Source organism: Eumetopias jubatus, unplaced genomic scaffold (assembly GCF_037043125.1).
Source record: "Eumetopias jubatus isolate StellerSeaLion01/CBP00866 unplaced genomic scaffold, mEumJub1_p1.0 scaffold_8, whole genome shotgun sequence".
Taxonomy (NCBI): Eukaryota; Metazoa; Chordata; class Mammalia; order Carnivora; family Otariidae; genus Eumetopias; species Eumetopias jubatus.
In genome coordinates, this window is record NW_028274814.1 from 134,156,243 (window position 1) to 134,178,030 (window position 21,788).

The following is a 21,788-nucleotide window of genomic DNA, read 5'->3' on the forward strand; positions in this document are numbered from 1 at the left end:
TTATTCATGAGAGACAGAGAGAGAGAGAGGCAGAGGGAGAAGCAGGCTCCCAAGGAGCAGGGAGCCTGATGTGGGACTTGATCCCAGGACCCTGGGATCATGACCTGAGCGGAAGGCAGACGCTTAACCATCTGAGCCACCCAGGCACCCGAATATAATTTTATATCTTGTTCAAAAAATGTAGCACTGTATAATCTCATGAGCATTTTCCATTCATTTTGAATGGCTGCCCAATGTATTACTAATTCTGCTATACGGTGTCATAGCTGTAGTTCCTTCAAGTCCAATGCCCTCATTTCTGAGACTCCAGGTGAACTAAAGCATTCCTGATCAGTCTCAGCGCCTGGCGCTTGTGCTATAACGGCCAGGTGGCCCCAGGTCTGTCTGACTCCAGAGTCTGTGCTCTTAACTGCTGCACCAGAATTTTTCAAACCACAGGTCAAGACCATGAGTAGGTCAAAACCAGGAAAGGACAGGACAAGACAGGACAAGGTAGAGTAGCGTAGAGTAGAAACTAACACAGCAGAGCACACTGCCTGTGGGAGAGGTAAAGCCCTGGCGCTCGCCCACTGTCTTGGAGCTCTGACTGGGCAGCTCTGTGCTCGCCCCAGGGGAGACGGCTCTGGATCTATCACTCTGCCCCATCTGCAGAGGACAATGGGACTGCCACGGCTGCTGCAGAACATGGCAGAACAGGTATCGGACACTACAGGTCTTCATGGGCATGAGGGAGGCGTATTTTCTAAGCTACCTGACATTCTGAATCATGGCCAAAGACGAGCTAGGATGCAGTACTAATTAAGAAAATACCTGGAGTCCACAGACCAAAGTTTGAATCCCAGCTTTGCCACTGACTAGCTTGACAAGTTAGTTAACCTCTCTTAGCTACAGCTACGAAATGAAGAGAAGAGCACCTAACTCGTAAGAGCCGAAATGAGCGAATGACATCGCTCCACACGTGGAAGTACTCCGTAGGTAACCGTGGTTCTACTGAGCTCCAATTAGCTTCCTGTGTACTTGAGAAGCAATCCAGGTAATGGCACCAAGTCTTACAACTGGGTCAGGGGCCCAGACAATGCCCCCCCTGCACCTCCCTCCCCCGTATCCTCCACTCCTCCCAGTAACTACAACAGCACAGTTTGTTACTGCTTTGGTTCCCGGTGTCGGTGACCTCATTCTTCCCACTCACTCTAAGAATTAATCATAATTTTCCTTAGAAATTTTTTTAAGAATAAAATAAGACAGTAAGAAAGTCTCAGAAGTAGATATTTCAGTCTCTGAAAGAGTTGCGGGTCTTATGAAGCCCTGACCTATATGGTCCTCCACTGGGGAGGTTCTCTTTTCTTGTCTTTTATGTAAAAGAAAAAAGTGAAGGGGGAGGAGGGAAAGCATGTTCTGATGACTTCCCCATCTCTGTCCACACTGGGCAAAAGAATATCCCCCTGAGGGAACTGAAACCAAGGGGGGGACACGGCAGCAGGCCAGGTGCTATAGCAGGAACCAGGGCTCAAACCAGGGGCCCGGCTTCTGTATCCACCGCCTCAAGTGGACACTGGCTACTCAGGGCACACGGAGACTGGTGAGGTTTCCTGCCCCTTGGAATGCCCTTCCTGGAGAGGCGTGGGCAGTGCAGCCACAGATGTGGAAGACCAGCCCCTCAGCCAGCTTTTCCATGGCTGGTGTTCGTGTCCTAACATCTACAGAAGGGTAAGTGGAATTTGATGGGAATATACCAGCGGTCTCCAAAGTAACAGGAAGGAGGACTGATCATCATATACCCGTAAACGCAGTAAAGGAGAAATTCTGATCACATTTCACATCACGCTGTGAGATGGCTGGGGTGGGGATGGAAAAGAAAAAGGCAGCACTCTGTGTCTGGAACTGAGGTGTGGGCTGGCCCCTTCCACTAGACTGGAAGGGATGCACCAGCAATGCAATGGGTTCTGGAGGCCCTCAGGGAAGAAAGGCCTTACCCTGGCCCGCTCCAAGCTCCTTCTCTGTTCATGAAACGCAGCTGGACTTTTCAAAGCTGTTGGGGAAAGAATCATAAAAGAATTAGTTTTATGAAGCATGTGTACAATTTACAGTGGAGAAGGCATTTTAATTCAAGTTAATTTTAGCAATGCTAATTCTTAGCGGAAGTGAAGAAGAACATGGCACCTGAGTAAGCACGTATCTTTATGGTTCAGCTACCCCATTAACAGTTTTGGTTACTTCATTCCTAATGAGAACAGTCACTGTTTAAGCTCAGGCTCTATAAAGTGCACAAATGGAATACAACTTAAAAAAAATATCCTGGACCCATTACTAGACCATTAGCTGCACAGTCAACCCTCCAGGAATGTCTGCTGGGCCCCACCTCATTCTGGTGAAGACAGGGACACAGGGACACAGACAGGAATACAGCAGCATGTCGGGTCCACCTTACTTCTTCAACCTAATTAGGAATCACAAACTGACCAAACTGAATGGGGCACTTACACCAGAAAGACCTATGTCTGCTTGGATGCCATTTCCTTCTTCACTTCAGCTAATTTAGTGCTGCTAAAATTACCTTGAATTTCATCTCTGAGGACTAAAAAACCTTCACAGTAATTGTATGGTTGACCCTGTTGCACACAATCAGCAGCTAACAGGAAGGGCTCGCTACAGACCCTGAAGCCCACCACTATGCAGACCACAGCTCTCGACTCAGCAAACAAGATCAAACCAGAACCAAATCTCCTCCAACGTGGCACAATGAAGAGAGTTTTGTGTCAAGCACTTGGCTATAAAGACAAAGGATGAGTCGGGACACCCTGAGGGTAAGAGGGGAAAAGGCCTGACTCACTTCAAGTAGGGAACAGCAGCAATAAGAGAGAAATTTACAAGACAGTGGGCAGTTTCACTTCTGCTGCCCTAGAATTTCAGAACAGCTGTGAAACTGTGTGTGGAGATAACTTTTGCTAGGCTGCTCTAGTGGTAGGAGCTCAGGGGAGAAGCTAAAAGTAGCAAGAGCACAGATATGACCCTATCCTGCCCAGGCTTTTGTGCTTCCTCCCCCTACCCCGCTCCTGGGGGCTGGGCCTCAGCAACAACAGTCCCAGCAGAAAGATCTAAATGTCCCAGCAGTCCTTATTTAAAAAACAAACATTTCTGAAATCTTAGGATAAAAAACAATCATTTAAAAAGATCACTTGAGAGCCTCCCCATCTTCTAACAGCAGGGGGAGCTCTAGATTTCACAAATAATCTCTAAGAAAAACCAGCACAGCCTCCCTCCCCACCTACCAGAGCATTCCAGGGCACCCTCCAGGCTATCCCAGCCCTAATCTGGGGAGGTCTTGAGCAATTCAGTGGGTAAGCAGACAGCTCCTGCACCTGCTTCTACTGGGTAAAGCTGGTTCAACTCCAAAACCAGTCTCCAAAAGCCCTCATATGCCAGAATCTGGTAATAGGGTGTGATGGGCCACTCTCATGGAGGAAACAGTAAATACAAAGAATCAAAGCGAAAGAAAACTCAGTGTCTCCCCCACCACCCCTAGCTTCCTTTCTGCCTTATTCTTCTGTACAGCACTCATCACCATCAGACATTCTTTCTAACTGGTTGACAGGACTCTTTCCTTTGTTTCTGACACTATCCCGGGGCCTACGGTGCCCAGCACATAATTCATTCAATGAATTGATGAATATTCTGTAAGAAATGGACACAAGGTGTACCCTAGTGACAGGAAAGTGAGAGGGTTCTGTGGCAGAGCTGTAAACTTTCTAAACTTTCACCTGCATGGCCAGAATTCAGGCTTTCATCTGGGTTCAAAACTTCACAGAATTTCCGGATAGAAAAATCAAGGCTCAAAATAAAAAAAAACTGGTGTTTTCCTGGGTTCTACCAATCATTAGTAGCGTGATACAGGGGACTGAGTTCTGGGTCTCATTTTCTTCTTCTGCAGAGTGAGAATCTGCCTGCCGCTCAGGACTCCTGTGAGTCAGATGAAAGTGGAGTGCTCTGAAGCAAATGGAGCGCACACAGACGGACATGAAGTGCTGCTATCACCAGACGCAGTGATGCAGTTGAATCATGGGTTCGAGTCCCACACACGCCTGCTAGTGTTAATACCACAGCCACACACCTATCTAGAACCCCGGCTAGTTTGCTACCTACCTTGGCTATCCCAAGGGGTAAGGCACAAATCCAATTTCTGGAAAAACAACTCACAAAGCACAGAATTTCTAGATTGAAGGGGAGCCTATTAAGGATGATGTAGCACCAAGGGGGTAAGAGGCAGGAGAACCGGCTGTCGCATATATGACTTCCTGTTTGGTAAGGGTATTTTCAAGTAACAGCAAAGGAGAGATTAATAATTATGGAGGGCCTACTTATGTGGTAGGCACTGTTCCAGATATTTAAAACATGTTATCTGATTTAATACTCCTAATGATCCCATGTGGTAGGTAATACTCCAATTTATAGATAAGGACAGGCTCCAGAAGCTAGGAAAGGCTAACAAGTGACAGAGTTAGGATGACAACCTCACTCTATCTCACCCTCGAGTCAGACTTCTTCCCATTCCTCTGGGTTGATTTCTTAACTTCTTCAAAAGGTGGAGAAGGACGACCCTATCGGATGGGGAGGCAAGGAGGCTTCAATTACACGTACTGCCTGAACGGAGTGCTGAGTGCAGGCAACTGGAAAGGTCAGCTTGACCACAGCCCTGACCACAACAGGTGCGAAGAGGGGTTCAAAGTGACCGCAAGCACAGAAAGCCACGGTCTGAAACCTGGGGCTCACCCTGGAGCTTAAGGGGCAGCCTCCAGCACTGATACTAGGAAACAAGTGGGAGGGGTAATGAGAGACCAGAGGAATTCATCCCACTGCTCAGGGCCTGAGCAAGAGAACCAGAAATGAGGACCAAGAAAAGAATTCAAGACACAAGACAGTAATTACCAATCCCACAAGATTTTATAACAACATTATAACCATGCTGAAACCTCTAGTACCAACCCACGACGTAAGGACCCTCCTTCTAATTTTATCCATGATGAAGCTAACAGCCCAGTAACCTGGGAGGTCACTCATCGAGTGGCGGGCCCCAGCCCAGCTCTAGTTCTGCCTATCCTTTCTTCTCTGGTCCCAACCTTCTGACACGTGTGTTGGTTTCTCCCAGTCCGTGAGTAGCCCACTTGCTCTGTGCTACTCTTTCCCCATTGCTAACTCTGCTCTCTGAGAGCAGGTTCAGCAACTTCAATAGCTATTTCCAACAGAAGAAGGGAGCAACGGCCCCCTTCCTCCAGGTTTCTGTCAGGGTTCCTGTAGGCCACTCCTCGGGCTTCCGTGGGGAGAAACTGGAGTTGGGGCAGCCAGGGCCCTCCGTGCACTGGGTCTCGGGGAGGAGAGGGCATTCCCGCACGCATCCAGCTGGCTGTGCTGTAAGCCACATTGCAGCAATGAAGGCGAAGCTAGTGAAAGAGACGCAGGGTGGTTAAAGGTAAGCCCCAGGCTTCCTCGGAGGAGTGAGCGGCAGTGAGTAGTCAAAATCACCTTAGGCTTTGTAAGCAGTCGCAACAAAGCAGAAAATCGTTTTTAAAGTTTAGGCCTCTGCTCGTTGTAGAAAGACCCGGAAAGACTCAGAGTTAACCCATAAATATGGGTCCAATGAGGAGGGCTACATTCACCTTGGACCTCCAACTCCCTCCTCCTTACCTGCCTTAATGGCTTTGCCACAAGAGCCAGGATGTTACTCAGAAATTTCATTTCCCCGGAAACTCCTAGAAGGCAGTCTTTGAGAGAGAAGCCCCCAAAACCGATACACACCCAAGAGCTGTGGTATGGCTTGCAAGCATATACATGTTTGGGGTGCGAGGGCAGCTCCTGGCCCTTTACTCCCACTGTCTGGAAGCTGGTTCCACTGGGACACTTTACTGCTTTGTGTGCACAAAGGGAAGTGTGAAGCACATACGGAAAGGAAAAATAACCAAGCTCCTCATGGAAATCAAATGAACAGAAGTGGCTAAGAGGTGTGACGTTCTTAATCACAGTTTCAGTTCTAGATGTGGGTCTCGCCCCTGGCTGGCTATAGCCACCAATTTATATTCTGTTCCCTCTCTCCAGTGCCCATTTTCTTTCTCCCCCTACATTTTTGCTGCCTTAATTGAATGAGGGCCTTGTGAACTAAAAAGAGAAAAATGGTTTTAATTTTTTAAAAAATATACTGCCATCAGCTTCCAAGGAGGAGTTCAATGCTACACTCAGTGTATCCACTGAGCTTTGTGGCTTACAGTACAGGAGCACAGGGATTGAGCAGTCAGGATTTAATCTAGCACTAGACAGTAAGTGTAAGGACCCTTAAAAACCAACCTATAGCATTAAATTAGGACATTAAATCAGTCCCAGATTTACTTAAACATGTAGGCAAGTCAAAGTCTTCTACAACCCACAAAACAGTTCTGGAAATGCATCTCAGTGAGGAAAGACAGCAATTAGCCATCAGGACTCATTTCCTCGTTATCATTAAGGAGTATTTATTAAGTGCCTGTGTCAGAATGTCACTTTATTAGGTGTTGATATAAGAAAAATGATGGTTCCCATCCTCAATAAGATACTTTTGCCAGAAGCTCACCACCAAGTCTACACTCAGAGGAACTCAAAGGCTATGAACACAGTACACTAACAGGCGTCAATGGAGTGCCACAGCCCGAGGAGGCTTTCCTTCAGGCAAGCCTGATGGATTTCTTTTTCCACAATAGAAGCAGCAGGCATACACACAGTGGATATGTAAGTTGGGGGTTTGGTGGTGGTGGGGGGGGATAAATAGATTTAATAATCCAGGTGGGAAATTAGAAATGTAGCCATCCATCCATCCATCTGTCCAAGAAACAATTCTTAAGTAACTATTATGCTAGTCACTGAGGACAAAGATATACAGAATAGGGTCCCAACCCTCAAAGGCAGTTCATGGTCTGGTTAGAGAAAAAGACAAATAATTACAGTACAAGATGGAAGTACAATTATAGAGGCAATTTAAAGTGCTACATAGGACAGAAGAGGCAAAATTCAGCTCAAGGAAAGAGTGTAAGAACTTTCCTGGTAGATTTCACAGAGAAAACCCAAATGAACAAAACAGAAACACTACAGACAGACAAGAAAGGGAGTGGTCATCTGAGGCTAAGGAAGAACAAGAGCATGAAGGTACAAAGGAGCACAACAAATTCAAGGGGCTACAAGTAGTCTGATATGGTGGGACCCAGGAGGAGGTCGTGTGGGGACAATGAAGTTGGAGGGGAGGCAGAGTCTAGCCCACGAAGACCCTTCATGTGCTACTGCAGGAACTTCTGCATCTGGGAAGATGGAGCAGACCTATTGTTCTCTACTCCTCCCGCTAAGTACAACTTAAAATTCTGGATGTTATATATAAAACAAATGTAAGTAGGGGTGCCTGCCTGGCTGGCTCAGTGAAGGAGCATGTAACTCTTAATCTTGGGGTCATGAGTTCAAGCCCCACGTTGGGGGTAGAGTTTACTTAATAAAAAAAAAGTAGTAAAACAAACAAATCTAAGTTCATTCTGAAAGGTGAAGAGAAGAAGGCAAACTGGCTAGGGACCTTGGGACCCAAAGAATGATATAGTGGTGAGTTCCCTGGGTTTCCTCTTTATCTCATACATCCCAGACTTGGAGCTGAAGAAGCCAACAATCTGGAAATGCCAGTGGAGGCAGACAAAAAAGCCACAACAAAACCTACTCTCACTGGCCGAAGGACCAGAAAAAGGGCAACCTCGCCAAACAGAAAACTTTTAGACAATAATCATTCTATTCCAGATAGACACCACAACAAACAATGGCCTCAACCCCCCACCAGGAGTCTAGACTCCCCATCGTTGCAAGGCTATTATAATACAGCTCTCCAATACCCCTGTCCAGAGGTGTCAAAGAAGGCCAAGTAGGAAGCTGGGGCTTTCATTCTCACCAGCCAGTAATAAATACGATATGCTCCCCACCCAAGGAATAAGTGGAGACCAAACAGGAAGCCTAGACTTATAACCCACCTGGGAGAAATAAGACACCCCTCCCCTTCCTGCTGATGTCAGAGGAGGGCTGGTGAAGAGTCAGGACTTTCACCATGGCTCAGTGATAACACGGTCACCCCTGGGTGGCTCAGTCGTTGGGCATCTGCCTTCGGCTCAGGTCATGATCCCAGGGTCCTATGATCGAGCCCCGCATCAGGCTCCCTGCTCAGCGGAAAGCCTGCCTCTCCCTTTCCCACTCCCCCTGCTGTGTTCCCTCTCTCACTGTGTCTCTTTCTGTCAAATAATTAAATAGAATCTTAAGAAACAAAAACAAAAAACCAACATCATATCATCCAAGCCCTGGATGAAGAAGAAAAAAGGTGGGTTGAAAAGTACTTAAAGAAATAAATGGCTGAAAACTTCCCAAATTCGACAAGAGACCTAAGTCTACAGATTCAAAGGCTGAGCAAATCCCAAAAAAGATAAACCCAAAAAAATTCATGCCAGGATACATCACAATTAAACTTTTGAAAATGAAAGAAAAAACTTAAAAGCAGCCAGAGGGAAAACAATCTGAATGATAGCAAATTTCTCATCAGAAACCAAGGGGGCCAGCAGAAAGTGGCATGATATTTTTCAACCATATGTAGCCACCACATTAACCAAGGGAGTGACTTAAACAGACCTGCATGGGGGGTAAGGGGATACTTCAAACTTGATGTTTTATATGAAAAAATAAAATGAGCAGAAACACAGCTTGTAATTGGTACATACTCATTTCACCCCCATGTCTACACTCATATGCTCCCCCTTCCCTGCATCCCCTTTTAATTCTGAATCTATCAAACCTACAAATACACTGAAAGAATAATGAACAGCCCTATAACTCTGACCTAGATCCACCAGTTATCTTTTAGCCATATTTGTTCTCTCTCACATACACACAATTTTTGTTTATAGAATCACTTGAAAGTTGCAGATATCAATCAACACATTTCATCCCCAAATTCTTTAGTGTGCATTTCCTGAGAATAAGGACATTCTCCTATAGAACAAAAATATCTTTATCACACCTAAGAAAATTAACATTGATTCAATAATTCAATCTAATTTACAGTTCATATTTGAATTTCCTCAGTTGCCCCCCAAAATGTCTTTTATAACCTTTTAGATTTTCCCCCTCAATCCAGGATTTAACTGAGAACCACGCACTACATTTGGTTGCCGTCCCTTCAGTCACAATCTAGAATAGTACCTCTTGCCTTTTTTGGTTTTTGTGACACTGACCTAAGTATCTAAGCCATCTGTCTTGCAGAAAGAATGTCCTATATTCTGAATTTGGTTCCTCAAGATTAGATTTAGGTTAAACACTTTTGGCAAGGAGACTACACAGGTGATGTGTAACTCTTAGTATTAGAAGACACATAATACCATGTTGCCCAACTACTGACAGTGCTAAAAGTTTGAAAGGTGACAGGAGATGTCTCCATCTTAAAAGTAGCACTTCCTCCTTTGTAATTAATATGTAATCTGTGGGGGTAACATTTTGAGGCCATGTGAATAATCCTGTTCCCTAACCACCACCCACCTCATTGTTTTAGCATCTACTGATGACCCCTGCCTGAAATCAATTATGACACTAGGAATGGCAAAACAGTAAGACCTGCCTCTTTGCAAGATCGAGTAGTAGTGATCAAGAGGCCATTTAGAAGAATAAAGTGGAATGACTGGGTGAAGGGTTGTGCCATTAACACTCCCAGACTGGGGATATAGGAGGAGTAAGCTTGGGACAGGGTGGGAGACTGTGTTCAGTTAGCATGTGATACGAGCTGATCATGAGACATCCTATTAAGAGATGTGCAAGTGTGTGCACGTGTGTATATGTGTCTATGTGTATGTGTGTGCATCATGTCATCCAAAGATAATGTGACAGGTTATGTAGAAACTGAAGATAATTCCCAGGGTGAATCTTAAGAGAATCCCAGAATTGAAGTGATTCAGTTCATCACTAACGAGGAAGAGAGCCCAGCAAAGGAACCCAGGGCGGCTCTCCGAGGCAGGAGAGGGCTAGGCAGAGCTGGTATCAGGAGTAAGCCTCAAGAACAAGAGTAGGTAGAAGAGAGACGGCAGCAGTGGGCAGGTTAGACAAAGTAAGGCTTGCCCAGTATCCAGAGGATTACTGACACTTAGGAAGTGGCTGCTGGTCTTGGAGCCAGGCCAGTGGGCTGCCAGGGCACACTATGCACCAGGTGGAGAAATCAGAGGTGAGGAAATGGGGTCTGGAGGTTTATGTCCCCTAAGAGGTTAAGATGTGCTAACAGTTAATTACTCATTCTCCCAATAAATATTTACTGACAGCCTACGTGTCAGACTGTTTTGGTGCTGGGATAGCCATGTTCTCCTGCAGTTTACACTCTAGTGAAGAATGACACATAAAACAAATGAACATATAACACTGTAGGAAGTGATACGTGCCACGAAGAAATATAAAGCAGGAGCTGAATGACAGAGTCATTCTATGGGGGCAGGAGCATTTCACTCTCTGGAGGGTCAGGAAAGACCTTCTCGTGTGCCATCTGAACAAAGACCTGAGGAAGGGGGTGAGCCCTACAGCCATCTGTTGGAAGAGCCTTCCAGGCAAGAAGCGCAGCAAGAGCAAAGGCCCTGGGTGGGAACCTGCCTGAGAGACAGAGGACATCCAGGAGGCGGGGGTGGCAGAGCAGAGTGCACAAGGAGTGGCAGGATATGGAGAGAGAGGTGAGAGAGGGCCCTGTAGGACTTCGGCCGTTACTCTGTTTTCAAGTGGTACTAGAGAAAATGACATGGGGAGAAGAAATAAAGTAGGACTGTATCTGCCAATCTAGAGATAGACAAAAAAGGCTCCCACGAGTAACGCAAACAGAGTTGCTGCAAATGGCTTCCATGTTCTCCCTGACGTTTGTACAGTGTGTTGGGAATTACAAGGGACTTACTATTTTCCACAATTCATACTGGAGAACTGACTTGCCTGAGAGCACATCCTAATCAACTACAGAATGGAGACTAGACTTTGGTTCTTCTGATTCTCTAATTCAGATCTTTTTATTTGTGTATATTTCAGCATTAACAGAGGTAGGAGGAGGGGATGGAGATGGGGGACACAAAAGATAATCTCTGATCACATATCTCCTTTTCCCCCCCAAAATGTGTTAGCTATAAAACAAAACAAAAAAACCACAAACAAAAACCTCAATGATTTTAATCTGATCTTTCACATTTTAATTCTTCTCCTGGCTATTCCTCTGGAAAGAGATGCTGCCTTCTTCTTTTCTCTAATATTGGCAATGGGACAGAAGGAAGGACTTCAGATATAACCTCAAAAAACGTCAAGGGGACACACATTCTCCCATTCCTTTTCCCTCCAGCCCTCTCCTGAAGGGGCCAATAGAGCAGAAGAAGGAGTCTTCTTTGACATAACTAAACTCCTTCCAAAGTTAATGGAGCCTTTTGCCCCATCCCTTGGCCTAGCACAGAAGCCTGTCACACCACTCCAGGCAGTTCGTTAACTTGGCCTAATGGACCACTGACATGGTAAGGGGCCTTCAGCATTGGAGACGGACTCATAAGCTGTCCAAACCTGGCCATTCCATAAGCAGCAGCCTCAACAGTCTTGGAAATTTGTCATCAACTCTTGAATCACGCAGACAGGCTATCCTTTATTTCAGAACTCCTGAGACAAGACAGTAACAATGATCTATACCACAACTAAAAATGAAAAGGGAAAAGATACCAGCAGCCTTTGGTCCAGTGTTCCTCCAAGTGCAGGTGGAGAGTCACTGGTATTAGCATGTCTCTCTCTGGGATGCAGATTCCTGGGCTAAGTCCGAAAGGCAGAGGAAAGGTGGCACCGCAGATGAGAAAGGATTTTTATTTGCTCGCTCCCCACCACCAGGGGCTGAGTCACCACAATGTACACCTAGGAAGGACTTGATAACTTTTTTCAACAGCTTAGTTCAAAATTTCAAATCTGCTATCTATGTAGGTGCCCACAAATTAGTAGAGTTTAATCTCCTGAGCCCCTTTCAGGTTCACTGCTCTGGGTTGCAAAGTGTGCATTTCTGAGAGTCAAAGGATCAGGTCTTTTCGCCATTCCCCTCACACCCGGTGAGGGCCTATTTTGGCTGAGATGGATTCCATACCTTACTGTTTGTATCTACAGCCTGGCGATCACACTCAATAGAAGGCGGCTATAGAAAAGTAGTGCGAGGAGCCCAGAGGACTGCTGGAATCAGGGGAGGGACACTTACACACCTGAGTGATGAAAGCGCAGAAGTCAGCTGTGTCACTGGTGTATAAGGGTTTACGCCACCTTTAGGTGTAATCAGAATCTTAGGATTCTGTATCCAGGCAGAGCAGGGGCTTTTAACCTGGGGCACACTACACTGCTGCAAAGCATCTATGACTCTCCGTAACTGTGCTGTAACTTGGGAACCTGCCCGGGCAACTGTGTGGCAAAGGGACAGTGTAAGATTTTCTAAGGAGCATCAATGGCACAAGAGAAGTCAAGAGGCTCTCATCTAAGGGTTATTTTTTTTTTTAAGATATTTATTTATTTATTTATTTATTTATTTATTTATTTATTTATTTATTTGACAGAGAGAGACAGAGCGAGAGAAGGATCACAAGTAGGGGGAGTGGGAGAGGGAGAAGCAGGCTTCCTGCTGAGCAGGGAGCCCAACGCAGGGCTGGATCCCAGGACCCTGGGATCGTGACCTGAGCCGAAGGCAGACGCTTAACAACTGAGCCACCCAGGCGCACCTAACTAGGGTTATTTTGACAGAAGTAGAAAGATGCCCCTGGCCTTCAAACCTCATAGCCAGTAGATAGAAGCTGCAACTTGGAAGCAATTTTACTGGGGGGCTCAAAAATGAAGGGGTTATTACTCTCACCAACTACCAACTTTCACTTTACTTCACTAACTATGGGTCCTGATCTGATGCTGTTTTCAACTTTCAGTACTGAAACTGCAGGGGAAAGTACAGCAGGCTATCATCGTAAAATTCCTATCATTAAGAACCATTAGTCTGTGACCTTCAGGAATTAGCATGGGCTTTTGAGCCAGGAGACCAGACTGGCTCTGCTTCTTTCAGTGGTGGTATATGGGACCCCTCTGAGCCTCAGTATCCTCATCTACAAAATGGCAATTCTACAAACCACTGCACTGATGACTGTTAGCACTAAATAAAGTGAAAGTGCTTTGCCAGCTGCTACAGGCTGTTAAACTTGAAGCATTGTTACTGTTTTAACTTTTTTTTCTGTGCCATTCTCCTGCAGGAAACGGCGTGCATGTGGAATCAAATGCTGACAGCTAACTGGGCTCGACTTCCAATTTTTGTCTTACTGTTTTTAGCTGTCATACCAAAATGCCTACCGTAATATCCCGCAACAAAGACATTAACTAAAGAGTTGTGTCGACAGTTCCAGGGACTGGCCATGACAGTGAAAACCAGAACTAAGTCCATGTGAATCGAAAACGAGCTGGGGTGGTGGAGTGTGGGGAAGGGATCACACACTCTGGTGCAATCAAGAATCCAAACTAACAATCGGAAAACGTGCTTCATGCACATTTTTTGGTACTCAAACTTGCCACCAACCCTGTTTTGGCACCTGGGTTGTCACCCCCACCCAAACCTGCAGGAACGCCAACGACCAAGAATAAATGTAAAAGTGGAGACTCGGATGCTGAATCTTTTCCTTCCCAGAAGTGCAAGCTGCTCCAGAGTCTCACAACCTTGACCCCATGGCAGTGAAAGAGACTTAAGACTGGGGAAAATCTTATATAGCATGAATATCAGCAGGTACACTGAATTCCAAAACGTTAAAATATGAGGGGCCAAAGATTGTGAACTTGGTCTTCTGATTTTCCCTTTGACATCTATGCCAGAGGCACGTTTCTATCTAGCTCTCACATCACAGCCCAGCCTAATGCTCTGGATCAGTTAATTATCATCCCAGTGTATCCTCCCTGGTGAAGCACACACACATACCCAAAGCTACCGCCTCTTATTGAAGCCCATAATCAATAGGCTTAAGTCATCTGTGTAGATAAAAGCTCCAAACCACCTTTGCCCTTCTGCAGATCGCATCCCACTGGGCTGAAAATGTTAAATCACCACATCATCAGACACTATCACACCCCCCTTGAGTGTGTGATTCTTTATGGCTATAATTGTGCAGGTAAAATCTGTGAGTAGCTTCAACAAGTGACTTTATAAACTCCTTCACTCCATTTATAACCTTGAAAAGAAGTTGGCCTTGGATACCTCAGGCACTTCGAGAATTATTATTTTTAAAGATTTTATTTATTAATTTATTCGAAAGAGAGAGAGAGCAAGCAGGGGGAGGAGCATAGGGAGAGGGCAAGACGACTCTGCCTTGAGCACGGAGACTGACACAGGGCTCAATCCCACCACCCCAAGATCATGACCTGAGCCGAAATCAAGAGTCAGGCACCCAACAAACCAAGCCACCCAGGTGCCCCACTTCAAGAATTATTAAATAAAACTGAATACTACAATACTTTTTAGATATTAAATTGTATCAAGAACTCTTATCAAGAAGACTACTTTTGATGGCCCGTTCAACAGAGCTCCCTGCTGGATTTTTCTTTGGATTCAACAATGAATATGTTCAGAACACGAACATACAAATCACTCTAGAGTCCTATTTTGGGATTTGTTACCAACTGGCCAAGGAGGAGGTCTGAAGCTAGTCACTGACCACTGAGCGAATACACCCTACGGTAGCAGGGAAGAGGTCGTGATATCTATCAGAAATGTAACATATAACACCCAGGGAGTGAAACGATCAGTTAGTTGGTCTTCTCCTGAGATAAAAGAGAAAATTCCTGAGGCCAGGTGCCTGACACAATTTTCTCTGGGCTTCAGATCTAGGATCGGGTTAGCCCCAATCCTACGACACACATTTTATAATGGTATTTCTCAAATGCCATGTCACCTTCATATTCAACTACAGTGAAAGGGTCACATTTCTGGGCTAAAGAAACATAATTAGGCAGGGTTCTCTGCATCTTAAAAAATTAAAAAAAAAAAAGCTATACTGTACACCCGAAACTAGTATGTTATGTTAATTATCTATTTTATTTTATTTTAAAGATTTTATTATTTGTCAGAGAGAGAAAGAGTGGCAGGCAGAGGGAGAAGCAGACTCCCTGCTGAGGAAGGAGCCCAACGCAGGACTTGATCCCAGGACCCTGGGATTGTGACCTGAGCCGAAGGCAGACACTTAACTGACAAAGCCACCCAGGCGTCCCTAAAATTTTATTTTTAAAATATTTATTTATTTAAGTAATCTCCACACCTAACATGGGGCTCAAACTCACAACCCTGAGATCAAGAGTCACACATTCTTCTGACTGAGCCAGCCAGGTGCCCCAATTCGATCTCAACTTTAAAAAAGAAATAGGCAACTAGCTCTTTCATGGAAAGATATCTATTTATCTAAAAGAGCCAAATGGATCACAGGAATATTTGTGAGGGTCAGTATCTAGAAGAAGCACGAGCCTGAGGGCACAGACTGGACCAGAGGCAGTGGGCAAACTGCAGGGTTTGGGGGACGCCTTTTCTGGGCTCCTACTGGAAAGGGACACGGGACACAGAGACTACCACAGAGCTTCTAGCAACTCCCAAGTGGACTGGAGCAAATGGGAAATGATGGAAGCCCGGGTGAGGATTGGCTCTCACCCCAGCCGCCACCTAGACAAAGTAACCACTGGGGCGTAAGTCTTGAACACTGAAACACTTCACTTAAAACAAGACAAATGACATTTCCTTGAAGCCTATGATTCTTTCATCTTAAATCTAAGTTTTTAAAAGTAAAGGGCAATTCAGCCTCAAACCAGACCCTCATCCGCCCTGGAATCACCACTGTGTCCCCACTGGTGAACATTTCTGTCTCTTGGCAAGTTGCCCAGAAATTTAAAAAAACATTATTTCCTACCCAGACATTTATTTGTTTTGTTTAAGAGAGGTTAAAGAAGAAACATCCACTGCCATGTAGAGAGTAAGCTAATAAAATGATAGTCCTGTTAATATATGACCAAAATAGGAACAATCTTAACAGAACACCATGTTGTCCAGTGGTTCTCTGATTCTTAACAATTTTCAGCAACTGTTTTTTAATCTGTGGGTAGGGAGAAAAATGGAAGAAGAATTTTATTTATTGAAAAATAGTTCCTGGGGGCGCCTGGGTGGTTCAGTTGGTTAAGCAACCGCCTTCGGCTCAGGTCATGATCCCAGGGTCCTGGGATCGAGCCCCCCATCAGGCTCCCTGCTCAGCAGGAAGTCTGCTTCTCCCTCTCCCTCTGCCGCTCTCCTGCTCTCTGTCAAATAAATAAATAAAATTAAAAAAAAATAGTTCCTGTTCCGAAACACTGGTTTTGAGAGACATTAATGAGATATATGTGTGGGGGGCATGGTGGCAGAGCCAAGCTAATGCTCCTCTCATTTTTTTAAAAAAAGATTTTATTTTATTTATTTGAGACAGAGAGAGAAAGAGAACATGAGCAGGGGAAGAGGGGCAAAGGGAGAGGAAGGGCGAGAAGCAGACTCCCCACCGAGCAGGGAGCCGATGCAGGGTTAGATCCCAGGACCCTGGGATCATGACCTGAGCCGAAGGCAGACGCTTAACGGACTGAGCTACCCAGGCGCCCCAACTATGTTTCAAAAGCATGAACCATATATCACCTAACTAATTTCCAAATTAACTCTGGAGTTAGGTAAGAGTAGGTAAGAAGGGTTATTATTTCCTTCTTATAAAAGTAGAAGTTGAGTTCAGAAAAGTTAACAGAGTTGCCAAAGTCACCTTGTTCCTAAGTGGCACAATAAGGTCTAAAACTCCACTAATATAAGAGCCACAAGTCACATGTGACTATTTAAATTAATTAAAATTAGGGGCACCTGAATGGCTCAGTCCTTAAGCATCTGCCTTTGGCTCAGGTCGTGATCCCAGGGTCCTGGGAATAAGCCTGGCATCGGGCTCCCTGCTCAGCAGGAAGCCTGCTTCTCCCTCTCCCACTCCCCCTTGCTTGTGTTCCCTCTCTCGCTGTGTCTCTCTGTCAAATAAATAAAATCTTTAAAAAATTTAATTAATTTAAATTAAATTATAAATTCTGCTCTTCACTCCTAGCCACATTTCGCGTGCTCAAACAGCCCATATGGCTAGTGGCTAGTGTTACAGAATATTTCTATCACTGCTAAAAGTGCTATTGGACAGGGCTGGTCTTACGGCTAGTTCTTTTGTTTTTATTTTATCTTATTTGGGGGGGCGGGCAGGGACAGAAGGAAAGGGAAAGAGAGAATCTTAAGCAGGCTCCACACCCAGTGCGGAGCCTGACACAGGGCTCAATCTCAAAACCGAGATCATGACCTGAGCCAAAATCAAGAGTCAGACGCTTGGGGGCGCCTAGATGGCTCAGTCGGTCAAGTGTCTGCCTTTGGCTCAGGTCATGATCCCAGGGTCCTGGGATCTAACCCTGCATCGGGCTCCCTGCTCAGTGGGGAGTCTGCTTCTCCCTCTCCCTCTGCCCCTCCCCCCGCTCATGTTCACTCTCACTCATGCTCTCTCTCTCAAATAAAATAAAATTAAAAAAAAAAAGTCAGATGCCTAATAACTGAATGAACCATCCAGGCGCCCATTTGTTTTTAGCTTTTAAAGATTTTATTTTTAAGTAATCTCTACACCCAACGTGGGGCTCAAACTCACAACCCAGAGAAGAAGAGTTGTGCACTCCACCAACTGAGCCAGCCAGTGGCCCCATAGTTAGTTCTTTTGAATTCTAGTAACCTGGGGAAAAGATCCCATGTTATCCCCAAGTTACTAGAGGACAAAGTTAAATTACAGCCTCTTTCTCATTACAAGAAACTCTGGGGCTTCAGGAAGTTGGTTTATCCTCTCAGGGGTTACAAAAACAAAAATCAGTTTTAAAAAAGAGCTTTACCAACATGGATTTGATACATATATACTAAGGAAAGAGAACACAGAAACTCAGTTTGGACATTTGGTGAAGAACGATATAAGTACTAATTCCCAAGTTACAAATAAAAATATCATTAAGAAGAAATTTAGCTTCAGAAGATAAGGGATCATAGTAATCAATCCTAACACTTCAAGCCATTAAATAACCTCTTGTCAGAGTTTAAAAGAAATTTCTTCTTGCAAAGATCGCTATAATCAGATGAACAGGAGGTTTCCTGCTGACGCTGGGGCCCCGTGAAAGGACAGATTAGCTGTAAGTGCTACGACGGGCCACACTATCTCTATGTACATCACTCAGCTAACACTGACAGCCAAAACTCGACAAAGGGGTCAAACTGCAGAACTAAGGGTTAGGGAGTCAAGATACAGCCAAGTTTATTAAAAATACAGAGTGGTGGGGAGTCATTACATAAAGCCATTCTTTACAGTTTCAATGTGAGATATGCAGGGCCTATTTGTAGACCTACAAGCCAGTCAAAACTAGACGACCAATTTGTTCACTTTTTCACATAGCAACACATTTGAGCACCTCTCAGGGGTTAGGCAGTTTGTGAGTCTTCTGGACTGACAGCAACTGGCTGCCCTCTCTGAACCGTGCTGCCCTCACACTCTTTGGATTCTTCTAACCATTCGGTGGTTAAGCGTCACCAATGGCACCAGTTGGGTGCACAGAAATGCCATTTAAAGTGAAAACACAAGCTCACTCAAGCCATGGAGCAAGGTCCTTAGAGAATCTATCGGACAAAACTAATGATTTCTTCACGTGCTTGCCAAGGTACCCAGCTGTTTCCACTACACGCACATGGGAAAACAGCGAACCGAGGATTAACGGTAGCACAGAAACATGCAACTCTACACTTTTCTCAAGGATTCGCAATAGAATAACAAAAGGCTGACAAGGAAGAGACAGACAAGGTTCTTCTTTCATATCCAGAAAGATTACAGGAGACTTTTTTCTCATTTGTCTGGGTCAGAAGTACTTCCATGCTTTCCTTTAAAAGGTTATTCCTCTGCAGCAGCTCTCACTGCCAGAACATTTTTCTTCTTTTTCACCTAAACCTTACGACCTAGTACACCTTTAAAAGTCAAAGAGAAAGGCTGTAGGGAAAGCTCTGTTTGAGAACAGAGTGTACCACACATGACCCGTGTCTTCTATGAGTCTTCGTTCTGGGTACAGCAGCATTTCTGGTCTTAATCTTTGGACTTAAACACGAGCTTCCTATCTGCGGCATCTTTCCTTTCCCTCAAGATATGCAGAGCTTCAGACATTATTAAAGAAAACTCAGGGCCTGGAATATGTAATCCTCTGCTATCTGGCACTCTATATTTGGTAGGGTTTATATACTGTTAAATCTGAGACACATATTTACTTGAGGAGAATGACAGATGCTGGGAAATGATCCTGTTTAAAAACACATCAGAAACCAACTTCCATACCCCATAGTTTAGATGCCATGAACAGAGCTTATCAAGCAGCAGAGAGGGGTATGTAGGAATTGGGAGAGTCTTTAATCTCCTGCACTTTATGAAAGGCCATACCTCAACTCTGAACAATATGCAGAACATGAACAACCCTGAAGGCAAGGGAGCCACTGAAGACATGGGTGTCCTACAGATATGCCGTCAGAACTGAAAGCCAGTCCTACATGGGAACTGTGTAGGAGTATTCTGGAAGATGAGGTGGGTGGGTTTTCTTCCCAGAGCTATAAATAAGATTGGAATGAAAAGAATTTGATAAAAGATATAAACACAGAAATGATGAGGCAGAATACAGCCATGACTACATCACTCCTCTCCCCCAGTTCGAGGGCCTCCCTACTTCCTCAGTTGTACAACAAACTTACATATAAGTGCACTTTAGAGAAACCCCTCAGGCCAGCAAGATGGGAATGGAAGCAGACCCTTCAAACCAGATGTTACTTTTTCAGGCCTCCAAAACTCCAACAATCAACAACTACTTGCTGGTCACTTACAAGCTGCTTCCAACACTGCTCGATTTTCTTTGGAACCTGCGGCATGGAGGGTGAGAGGTGGGGCTGGTGGAGGATGGCAGGTGGGCTGAGGGTGCTGGAGACTACAACAGGATAAGAGTAGACAGTGCAGGGCTGTGATGAGGAGGAATTTACTCACAGGGTGCAGGGTTGGCAAAAAAAAAAAAAAAAGAACCTCAGGACCCTATCTCCGTGTATCAGCTGGTATGTAGGTGAACAGGGAATTTCACATCTGAAACTACTGGCAGGCATCAACATTCTCTCTCAGAATCTAAGAGACTGCTACCTACGTCCTTCACACTAGAAAAGCTGACCACCAAGACTGTCCATAGCTGAAGGTGGCTCTTGGTAGGAGGAAGATGCAGTTTTCTCACAGAAGCAGATAATTTCTATTCCTACAGGAAGGGCAATTATTCTCACTTCACAGTGCAGAGTATACAATTAGGTACTCAGAACATTTCAGAACCTAGGCTCCTGACAGAACAGAAGTGTTGTTCCAAATTCAATGTCCAGAATTCCAACAAGTTTACAAGAGAGTTGTATCTGTCCCTGTCTGTCATTCACATACACACACATACATCACACTTTACAACTGGCTGTCTCGATTCATTCATTCAGTGCCTGGCACTGGGTAAGATACTTTCTCAAGGAGCTCACAGTATGGCTGGAGGGAAATGTATAAGCAGATAACTCCAATAATGGAAGCATCATCTGTCTTTTAACAACACAGAACATGACAAGAAATGCTGAGCAGGGAAGCTGTACTCGATCAATCGTATTAAGCAGTGAGCTCTAGTAACCACTGGTACCAAGTACGAGACAGGCACAGGAATGCAGAGCCCTCACCCTCTCTGAAAGGCTTTTAGACCCTGAACATCTCACGGATCTTGAGAAATAGTGTTATGCTCTCAGAACTAGTACTGTAATTAGTCAGCACCCCCACAGGATGCTGAATTGTTCTTTATTTTGTATATGGGTAAATTTTAGCTACTCAAACTGTTAAATGTCTGAGGGCAGGTACCTTGCCTGATATTTCTTTAATCTCTCCAGGACTAACTACCCTGGACACAGTGTAGACATTAAACACATGATGTACTTGATGAAAGGGACAAGGAGATAAGACTCTGGGTGACTTGTTCCTCCACAAGGGTTTATAGAGAGGCAGATCTGGAGTGATCTGTAAAGCACAATAGTGCCCTTCCTGATCATATCACTGATCCACCACACAAGCAGCCTGCTCTATTTGACTCTTTAGGGTTGTGGGTGGGAAGTCCTTCACTGGAAAGCCAGAGAAGATAGCAGCATAATGTGGGTAAATGGTTTGGAAGTTAACGGCAGTAAATAAAAAGCTGAATTTGAGACTTAAGTTCCTGGCTGATGCTTAGGATAGAAACAGACCTCAGATTCCTTCCACCTGCTATACGGTTCTAGTTCTTAGAAATGGACCTGCCATCACCAAGACATGAATCAAATCCCATCCTCACTTGCTTATTAAAAGGCTTCAATGGCTTCCCATTGTACCTAAAATAAAATCCACCCCTTCCGAGTAGTTGGCCCTCATTCTAGCCCTGCCCACCCTGCCAATCTTAACTTGTCCCCAGGCTCCCCTCACTCACCAGGCCCCAGCCACACCTGCTTCCTTGATGTTTTCAAACACGTCAGGCTCTTACCTGCACTAGGCCCTTACACTTGTTCTCGCTTCTCCCAGGCCCTTTGCCTGTTTCTGCATGGCTGACTCCATCTCATCCTTCAAACCTCAGCTCAAATATTTCCTCCTCAGGGA

At 45.0% G+C, this 21,788-nt stretch overlaps 1 protein-coding gene across 6 annotated transcripts in view; it reads right to left on the bottom strand.

Moving 5' to 3' along the window:
- MRTFA (myocardin related transcription factor A) overlaps positions 1-21,788 on the bottom strand; it is a 192,814-nt gene that overhangs the window by 16,597 nt on the left and 154,429 nt on the right. For all 6 annotated transcript variants that reach the window (XM_088025383.1, XM_028115594.2, XM_028115589.2 and 3 more), the window contains one exon: positions 1,974-2,029. In XM_088025383.1, coding sequence (XP_087881509.1) covers positions 1,974-2,029 — 56 coding nt within the window. The remainder of the gene's footprint in view (positions 1-1,973; positions 2,030-21,788) is intronic.